A 10,909-nucleotide genomic window follows, 5' to 3' on the forward strand; every position below is an offset into this window, starting at 1 on the left:
TAGTTTCCCACAAGAGACGAGTAGAAATATCCAATGGCTCAATGGTAAAAATGGGTGTAAACAGACCAAGGTTACATAAGAAAAATAAAAAGGTGATAATGTGGCTTAGTCTGACACAAATGATCGTCAGAATGAAGATGCGAGGGGTCTGGGAAAAGAACGGGGTATGGCTAAACAGAAAATGTTAATTGCTTTCTCATGCAAGAACAAACAACTTAAGATCTATTTTTAAAACGTTGCTTGAATCAAGTTGGGCTTGAGTTATCATGTCCAGAGAAGATTTTTGTCTCATTTTTATTGGAAAGGCAAGCTGAATGTATGTCCCAAAGTATTTGCCAACAGCTTCACGTTTCTTACAAGCAAGGTAATTCATTGCAAAGAATTTGTATAGTGTCGGATTTGATCATGTGAAGGAAAGGTATTCCACATTAAGCTTGGTCCACAATGGTGGAAAAGGGATCTTTCTGGGAAAACAAAATGCGTTAGATATTCTAGAATACTTACCGCTCACCATAAAACCAAACACATTTCTTATCTAATACTTACCACAGACAAACTCAGAAAAGAAATATAGTAAATGGGGCTTAGTGGCCATTGTTTCCTTTTTTGTACATTGCAGAATTTTCTTTATTGTGTTTAGCTTCACCAACTGGCTGGTGGTTCAAATTCGAAAAGTAATCAAATGACAGAGACAATTTTGCAAATTTTTATTTTCTGCACAAGAAATTCTGAACTAATTAGCCAAGTCCTTTTATTTTGTTTTCCACTTGAAGCTTAGTCTTTTTCAAAAAATGAAAAAAGAATAATGTTCATAATAATAAAAAATAAACATACATGGTTCCGGTACGACATCTAAGAAAAACACATTAACATTTCTAGAAAAAAATTGAGCTGAGCCACATGACAAGAATTTAAGATATAAAAAGAGCACGAGAAATTTAGATCTAAGCTAAAAAACATTTTTTTTTTACTATGATTAAAATCCTTTCACAATTAAATTGTTCAAAGTCGCGGAAAACTATCTTTAAATCGTGCTCCAGACTTTGAAGTTCCAATACATGGCTGTAAACCTTTTTGCGCATTTTCCCCATAACTCATAACTGTGATTTTAAAGGTACAAGTGCGTTTTAATAATTTTGATATATACTCACATTGAACATCACTGTTGACAGAAACGATAACTACACTTATTTTTTTTCTTCTTGACATTTTCACCATGTAAAAATATTTGTTTGACCCTTTTTTTTGTTTCTCTTCTGCTATTAATAATGTCAATTCGACAGAAATGTTTATGAGTTCACTTTTATTCATTAGTTTGAGTTCTCTTTTTCACAGTGGTGACTCAGGTGGCGGCCAGATAGGATGTCAAACCAGTTCGGATATTTACAAGTGTTTTTTTCTTTGATATTCATTTTGGTTGGAAACAGCCGTTGGACTTTATGGTACAGGGGGAAGCCAGTTTTTGAAGTGATTTTTGTTTTATTCACCTTGGCATAGGCTTGGTTGAAAAGGTATTAGAATGGCAACGCCTTCCACAGACAGATCGATGGTCAGGTCGGGTCGGGTCAGGTCAGGTCAAGGATGTCTAGAAGCCTGACCCGTAGTTATCCTGTGACCACGATTGCTCTCCATAACTCTGGTTGTAGTCATACCCTGATGAGAAGTCACCCAGAGGCTGCTGGGCAATGGGTTGGACACCCCAGCCTCCCTGGGTGTTACGTCGCTTGGTATCAGCAGACTGCTGCCCCTCGAATTTCCTCTTGCCTCCGACGTTCCCGCCTCGGTTTCCACCACGACCCCCTCGGGGACCACCACCACGTCCACCACGTTGCTGCTGCTGACCACCACGGTTGCCACCACGCCCCCTGGGTCCACCTCGGCCTCCTGGTCCACCACGTGGACTACCCATGCCACCACGTCCACCTCGTTGTCCGCCACGTCCACGGGGTCCTACACCCTGTCCACGTCCACCATACCCAAAGCCACCGTCGTACCCACGATCAAAGTATCCGTAGTCGTAGGGGTCGTCATAGCCACCAGGGTAACCGCCATAGTAACCATCATCATAACCACCACCATAACCGAAATCCCGATAGCCACGATCTCCACGGTCAAATCCCCGTCCACCACGAGGTCCCCTTGCTCCACGACCTCCACGCATTTGTCCGCCATAGTAATCATCATAGTACCTAGAACCAAACAAAATATGTTTTGAACTGACGGACTGACATCTCTTACAGAGACGGGAGGCCTCACTCTGGAATCCTCAAGACCGATGTACAAAAAAGCTCTTGAACCTTACCTTCCTCCTCCACCTCCTTGGTAGCTCTGCTTCATCTGTCTCTCCTTCTTCTTCTTGTTTTCCTGAGGTGGTTTGGCAAGTGAAGCCTCAATGTCCGTTCCTTGGAATGATTTACCATTCATCTCTTCAATAGCCTGTACGTTAAATCAAACATAAACCATGTAATTGTGCCCATTTTTTTGCAAGTTGACACGATCTGGCGTCTGTACATATGGAGCCAATTAAACAAGGAACACTTCTCATTTGCCAAAAGGTAATTCAAGATGCACCAAGTAGTACAAGCAAAGAATTGTTAGGCTGAACACAAACTTCTTCACAAGCATTCAACATATCTCCTTCACTATCTCACTGACAAATATATCAAATGGTACAACAATCTCAAGAAATAAATTTTGTCCGCGTAATCATTCATGAATATAACTGTTCACAGGCCTGTATGGTTTTTTTTAAAGGGCAAGGGCACCAGAGCATTTTCTCCTTGGTAAAGGGCATCCTATAAGGAAATTAAAAAATTTCTACTTGAGTGTTTCAAGGGCATGAAGGCAATGAACAAGGAGATGGAGGTAATCGCCTCCGTGCAGGCTTCAGTTTCCCCCATGCAGGCTTCCGTTACCCGCAAGCGAGATTAGTAAAAGTTTTCAAGGCATTTCTCTCTTACCTTGACAGCGCTTTCCCTCTCCGTGTAGTGAATGAAGCAGTAGTCTTTCATCTTCTTCACCTTCTCTACTGCACCGTACGCCTCAAAGTGCTCCTTGATGTTCTCCTCAGTGGCCTCTGGGGAGAGGTTACGGATGTAAACAACCTTCACCTGAAATAAACAAACCCACCATGCGATCAGTCTAACGAACACCATTATGATTATTATTTGTTTAACTAAGACAAACAAAGCAAAATTACATAGGAGCTAGTACTACAAGAGAAATAAAGAAGTAATCAAATACATATATTTACAGTATTAAATATACAATATTAAACAAACAGATACGTAAGTAGGCCTAAAACAAAATGTTAAGAAATAACTTAAAATTAAGTGAATAAATAAATTTTTTAAAAACCTTAACATCGCAAACAATAGTCAATAGCTTGATGTTTTGAGCTTTTCTCAAAGGCTAAGTAACACAATACATATAAACAGGCTCTGGTTGGATTAATACATTAGAGAGAACCAAAATATAAACCCTTACAAGTCAAGAACCTATTAAAACATGACACATTTCAATTAGCAGTTAGCATTAACAGCAAATGTGATGACAATTCTGCAACTGTAATAATAAACCGCAAGGGAAACTATTCATCTCCGAATTAGTTTGGAACAGGACAAAATAGAAGATATCTTCAGGCTGATGCTTCATTTTTGAAAGGGCAAGGACACCAAGACATTTTCTCCTTGGTAAAGGGTACCGAGGCATTTTCTCCTTGGTAGCACCAAGGCTAGGACTAACCAAGGCATTTTCTCCTTGGTAAAGGGCACCAAGACATTTTCTCTTATTAGTGAAGAGCACTGAGGCATGTTCTCTTTGTAGAAGGACATCAACTCTATGAGGAAATTATAATTTTCTATTGAAACAAAGTTAATGACCAGGGGAAGCAATGGAGAAAATTCCCTCCGAGTGAAATATAAGCAGGCGTGATATCTGGCCATCAGGAAAAAATTTGAAATATATTATTAAAGGACTTTTCAGGTCATTTAATCACACTTTTTCTTGCACATACCTTAGCCATAGTCTCCTCATCTGGTTCTGAGATGGGATCAGCCCAGTCTACCGTGACCATGGCGCTCCAAACCCTAACTTTGCCGCTCATCAAAGAACGACGGGCAGCATTAGCAGATCGATGGCTGTCGTATTCCAGGAAAGCAAAGCCACGATTCTTAGACTTATCTTCTCCGTGGTAGATGATGACATCGGTAAGACCAGCTGAGGAAAACAAATAAAACGGCACTTGAGAAATTGTCTCTGGTTAAGAAGAAAAACAAATCTTTTGTGATACCTTTCCTCGAAAACAAGCGACTATCTTGATTAACAAAAGATCCATATATTAATTGCCTCCTACAATCTCGGCCATATCTCGACAGGCGCGCAGACCCCTAATTGTGCGGTCTTCTGAACTCCCATTAACATTGAGCAGGGGGACGGGGTATAGATTGTCTATTGTCACGGGGGATGTGGACAGTGAATGTTAATTGTAACGTTGCGAACGGGTGGCCCAAGCAATTTTGGCCGGGATTGTAGTTTGTGCTTTTTAACTGAGTACTTACTAACGTCCGTCGATATATCGAAAATACTCAAAAACTCGATATTTTTTTGACATCGAAATCGCCGATGTCACTTTTATAATCATATCGTAATATCGGATTTTCGATATATCGAAAAATTTCGATGTTTTGAAAAATTCGATGTTCCTAAATGATATCGAAAATACCAAAAGAGTGTCCGATTATTTAAAAGAAATCTGTGTTTGAGTATTGGAAAAGCCGTCGTCGTTATGTAATTTCATAATTTCGAGTTGCTCTATTAAATAAAATACGTTTTACAACCAAGTATGTCTGCTTGTTCTTTGTGTTTTCGCCATCAGCCGCTGGCCCGTCGCAGAAGTTCACAACTCCGCGGCGAGCGCACGGTAAAACCTCACAAGAAACCACCGCTGGTTTGCAAAAATACCCCGCAAAAACTTCCCCGAATCAACAAGACATAACAAAACAAGGAAGAAAACAATCTTACGTTATACAGTAAAATAATCTTTCTATCAATCCAAGGTATCATAATGGCGTCATTTTGGTCAAATAAAGCCTACACGTTGTTGTTTTCGTAAACAAGCTTACACTTCCGAGGAACTATATGCTTCGCAGACCACGCTGTCGGCGGCTATTGCGTGCGTACCAGCGAAGACTTTGCTGTTGTACGGTTTAAGCGTGCACACCAGCGTGTGTGGTTATTGCAATTCGGGGGGAAAACCCGTTTGCCCAAGCATGCACAGACACGTGCAGTCTTTTTTCAAGGCGGTATCGCGTGATGCACTGCGTTATTTCGACAATAGAGGGCTTTCTCGCATTCAATTTTAATGCCTTTACTATAGACTGCCAAGTGCTACGAGCCTTTATTGGAGACTATGTGACTGCATCATGCTGCTTGCGTTGTATATTGTGAGCGCGGAGTGGTAGGTCTGTGTTTTGCGGGACTTTCTCGTGATTTTTTTGGATGATTATCTCAACCATTTTCAACCGTAAAAGTAGTGTAACATACCAGCGGACATTTATTATGTATCTAATAATATTGCCGTGAATTGTCGTTATTTTGAAGGGCATTAGACTCTCAAAAAGTTTAGTAACTAATTCATTTAGTGTTGACAAAGTTTGAAGCGCCGCGCTCCCCTAACACACTTCACTCTCCACAACAGCGGGCCTGTCGCACCAATTTTTTTTTCCACATCGTACCAAAGATCTCAACCCAAAGCCGCCCGCCCGCGCGCCCGTCGGACAACGTGATTGACACTTTTACGTCAGTGCATCGGCAACTGACACCTTAATGTCGGCAAGTCACGCAACTCACAAAGGCTCTGTGTCGTTTTGAGACGGTCAATCATGGCCAATCACGAATCGAGAATTGTGGTGAGCGTTCACCAATATTGGCCAAGCCAGCGGTAGCGGCGATCATACTTTGTTGTAAAACCAGAAATAATCGGGGCGCGGGACTACGCAATTTGAAATTTTTGAACTACAAACAAGGTCGGGGCCCCCAAAAACAGGTTTAAATGTAACCCTATTAAACTGTCAGTCTACGGTATATATATTTCTACTCGCCATGAGTATACCAAGTGCTGTTTTTAGGCTTCATCTTGTGCGCGGGAAACACTCGATATATCGAGTATACTCGATATTAAATTTTCGATATATCGGTAATGGGAAAAAACCGATATCGACGGACGTTAGTACTTACGCGTTGCATTGGCAAACTCTTCTTGGATCTCCTTCTTGGACTTGTTCTTGGGTACTGATCCCACAAACAGGCGGCTCTTTGGGATTGAGATGTTGCAGTTGATCTGCCAGCCTTCTTTGATCTTGTGACCATTCAGCTATAAAGAAAAACATTTTGAGACAATTAAAAACTGTTTCGAATATCTACAAATAAAATTACAATGTTGAGTTAAGAAGATAACGAAATGCAGAAGTATTGATTGTATTTTCCATACCATTCATAAACTCATTACTCTCACTTGCCCATACATGTACACATACAACAGCTTTATCCATGGATAAGTGTCAGAATCATGCATGATCAGTGAAACGTGTACAGTCGGCTCTCGTTATAAAGAGCACTGTAAAGAAGAGGCTCTACTTATGCGGAGTACATTCTGAAGTCCCAAATCTCATTTGTAGTGCCTCTTATAACAACATTCCTGTTATAAACAGACACGCAACTTTCTAATTGAGTATGAAATTTAAAAGCCAAAACAGTCAAACAATCTCTAGTACAACACATAAGTTCCTACAGATTTTACCGACCTGTTTTACGCATTCATTTGCGCCTTCCTTGTCGCAGAACGTAGTGAAGGCATAGCCTCTGTTCAAACCAGACATGGGGTCCATCATGAGCCTCAAGTCGTAGATCCTGCCGCACTTCTCAATGAGGGGGACCAAGACATCCTCAAATGTGTCTTTGGGGATCTTGCCGATGAATACCTGGTGAAGAGGAATTTTGAAGAAAGTTGTTTCAAATATTATTAAGTAATCCTAGTTCATGATTTAATAAATTGAATAAGGTTTCTCAAATGCACCGACAAAGGAAAGCAATCTACAACCAGCAGTATATTTAAAAAAAAACACAAAACAAAAAACATCCTCAATTGTGTCTTTGGGGATCTTGGCAAAGAAAAAGCGGTGGCAAGATACAGAAACGTCCAATAGATTAATTGAATCAACTTTGAAATGGTACAACTACTTGAATGCTTACCTCACATCCAGTGCCAGGGGTTTCCCCTTCCCAGTCTGGGGGTGGTCCTCCATACTTCCTCTGTCCGGTTGTGACATCGAGGGAGTAGCCTGTCTTCTCAAGCATTTCCTATTCAGAATAAAAAGCATAAACTTAATATAAATCAACAGCACGGACTGCAAACCTTCCTAGGTTCAATCATAAAACTTGCTGATCTTCAATAATTAACAGTATTTATATAGGTCAAAAGCCCCTTAAAATGTCAGACTTTACAGATATAAAACATGCAGATAAATAAACAAAACATGAACTTCATGAACCTCTGAAAAACTCATGGGAGTTCTAAGGAAGAATATAAGAGTTGACAATGCAAATAAAAACATTGAAAAAAAGAAGAATTAATTTAAATAATAGAGTAATTAAATAATAGGAATAGGCAAAGGTCGAACCTGGCTATTCAAAAGTACTAAAATTAATCAATAAACAGAAAAACAATGACTAATTATTAAAAATTAAAAAAAGAATGAATGGTATTGTATTTCACATTGATAGAAAATCGGGCCTGAACCAGAATTTAGGGAATGCGACTCGTTCTTTTATTTACCTTTATTTTGGCCTCATCTGGCCCCGAGTTTTCAGCAGCTGCTGCGGCGCCGCCAGCACCGCCAGTCCGCCTGCCCTTCTGTCTGAATGTTTTGATGACGCCACAGATGAATGCACTCTTGTTGTTGACATGTGTGAGGTTGCTTGAGCTGAACTTCTTGAGGACAGCAAGAGAACTATCATCCCCGAGCTCCTTCAGAGCTTCCAGCGCCCTGTCGTCTAGCTTATCATCCTCCAGTAAGCCCTCTGTGAAGACATTAAAAATATTAATAACTTTGATTGGCTGCAATTAAGTTTTCCCGCTTTTTTTCCGGATCCTTCCCTTAATCCCCTTCCCTCCATTTCCTATAAATGGATACGGTATTTGTTTGTACTGAAGGAGGAATTGTTTGAATTGACAGCCAAGTCCATCTACCCTACTTATATTATAAATAATAACTATAATAAAACAACATTCATATAGCGCATTGTTGATCACAGATCCCTCCATGCAATTAACAATTTAAAAAGGCTTTATTTACAAAGATACACTACAGACAAAAATAACATGTCAGTTGTAAACAAAGATTAAAGATGAAAACACACACGAACAAGTTCAATTCTATATAAAACGTTACATTTTTAGAAAAAACTTTAAAAAGCATCGAAGGAAAAGGTGCAGTAAAAACCTAAGGACATCATCATTACAATATCTTGTCTGCTCCATAGACCTTATCGCGATTCTCGCCCAACTGATTTTGCCAAAAGGTACTGTGGAAAGGGAAAGGGGGATTACAAAGCCCCTTTTTCTGATCCCACAATGCCTTTTGGATTGGGGACAAAGGTTTATTTTGGGAGCTGATATTTCTCTTACAAAGAACAAATCTTGACACATTTCTATATAAATTTTTCACATGGCTACTTACGCCCTGATAACTCTGTGATGATTTGGTCAAGCTTCTCAGCAACCTTTTCTGTGAAGCCCATGCCGAGATATTTGTCGAAGTTGTCTGTCCTTACGTATGTTTCTGTCTCCATGGGCTCGTCCCCAGCAGGGGTCTCTCCCTGCACCTCCTCATCCATTTGCTGGTCCTCAGGAAGTTGGTCTCCGTTGGATTCCGCCATGGTTAATCAAATGCTGAAAACAAAAAGTATGAATTGTAAATGCAATGCAAAGGCTTTATTCAAAACCACAGCTCTGGGAAAAGTTTCCGTATGGCGCCACCACTTTTTCATTCGATATGAAATAATATAGTATCTAATTTACCTCAATGAGATATCCCTTTTTGTAAAAATGAGTGAAAAAGTGGTGGCGCCATACGGAAAGTTATCCCAGCTGTTCTTGAAAACATTCTTTTTCCTTACTACATTATCACAGAGCTTCACTCCGATGGACGTGGTTTTATTCACAAGAGCTGCAGTTGTTGTATTGTCAATAAGCCTATTCGCTATTGCAGCTGCGCATGTCCGTTACTGCTGACAACGCAATTTGTTTATCTCCCGTGACCTTTTGACAATAAACTAGGGTATTGTCAAAAGGTCACGGGAGATAAACAAATTGCGTTGTCAGCAGTAATGGACATGCGCAGCTGAAATAGCGAATGGGCTTATTAATGAACAAGATTATGCTGGTCTAAATGAATATTATAAAACTCGCACAAGATTTGAATTTAAGTCTGAAATAGATAAGGCATAGGCCTATTTTTTAGAAAATATACAATTCTTGACAGATATTGATAAGAATGACATTGACAAAGAAGGTAAAGAAAATTCAAATTTACGTACATTTGAAAATAAAAAATTTGAATACAAATTACAAGCTAGGTTGGTTAATAAAGCTAAAAAAGCAGTGTTATTTATTCATATTTAAAATTATTAATTATTATACGATTACATTTGAATTTTGATGTTCATGTAATTTTGTAAATATTTAATTTTAAATTTATTAAAATCATGCTTCTGAAATAGAATACTCATGTCATATAGGGTTTATTGCAATTACCGCCCGACTGATTTTTCTGAATTGCCGAACGGCACGTTGGCCAATTCAGCAAAATCAGTCAGGGGTTATTGCAATAAATCTTATGTAGTACCTTAATCTTAACTTTAAAAAAGAAGAAGATAGGCACTATTCCTTTTCGTAAAATTGCGTGAAAAAAGTGTGGCAGGATTCAAAATAAAAAATTTTCTGGCATGATCGACGAGGGGAGGAAAGTCAGTTCTGACAATTGTCATAAATGATACACCAATAACAATAACATAAACAACATTTGACTCATTGCCAACAAACAAAGCACAACAGCCTGCCTGCCGTACCACACCACACACACGACTACTGTGCCTGTGTCGAGCATTCAGGTTTCTTTGTTCACAAAAGAAAGCACCGGCATTTAAAAAATAAACCATACATTTCCACACAATAATATTCATGGTTAGAAAATCAAGAAACGTAGTTTAAGTACAACGAACTGTTAGTACCTGCGTAGCAGAGAACAATAATCACTATGGAAATACGATATGACGAAAATTCATGATAAGAAATAACAAGTAAAACAAAATGTGTGACGGCCACTGATGACCTATTGACTTACGCGGGTGCTTTCCAGTTTTAAAAATGATTGAACATTTGAACGTTAAAATGCACCAAAATATCACAAAAACCACAACACATTACACATTAAAATATATCAAAGCAAGACCGTAAATAAAAATAGATATATACAGACTGCATACATTTAGTACATTCAACTTACCAGCTGTAAAAATGGATAAAATACTGTGGTTTGTTGGGATTGTCACATGGATTTTTAACCCCTTGATAGAAAAAGACCGACGCGCATGCTTTGCTCATTGAAAATGCATAATGCATCAAATAGATGGCGTCAAAACGACGCTGGTACCCGATAGGCTGTTACGCTGATATCAAGGTACGGGAAGCATAATACCAGTGCTTTTATTGTAATAACAAAGCCCATGTGACGGGTTTCCCGGGAATGTGTATGGGGCGAGTTGATTGAGCTGAAGCTTTTCTAGTCTTGGTCCCAAGACGTCAGTCATCGACGTAGTTGAGAGGGTACTGAGAGGGTACTGAATGCAG

The 10,909-nt window shown here is 39.4% G+C and overlaps 1 protein-coding gene across 1 annotated transcript; it reads right to left on the reverse strand.

Annotated features, from left to right (window-relative positions):
* Positions 1-704: 704 nt before the first annotated feature.
* On the reverse strand, positions 705-10,715 carry LOC139947100 (heterogeneous nuclear ribonucleoprotein R-like). The gene is made up of 10 exons (XM_071944941.1): positions 10,566-10,715; positions 8,739-8,950; positions 7,835-8,079; positions 7,252-7,359; positions 6,804-6,980; positions 6,238-6,373; positions 4,016-4,218; positions 2,961-3,110; positions 2,303-2,436; positions 705-2,189 (listed from the first exon to the last, which is right to left on the reverse strand). Exons 2-10 carry the CDS (start codon positions 8,935-8,937, stop codon positions 1,586-1,588), a joined length of 1,956 nt encoding a protein of 651 aa, XP_071801042.1. The 5' UTR covers positions 8,938-8,950; positions 10,566-10,715; the 3' UTR covers positions 705-1,585.
* Between the last annotated feature and the right edge of the window lie 194 nt (positions 10,716-10,909).

Source organism: Asterias amurensis, chromosome 14 (assembly GCF_032118995.1).
Source record: "Asterias amurensis chromosome 14, ASM3211899v1".
NCBI classification, from domain to species: Eukaryota; Metazoa; Echinodermata; class Asteroidea; order Forcipulatida; family Asteriidae; genus Asterias; species Asterias amurensis.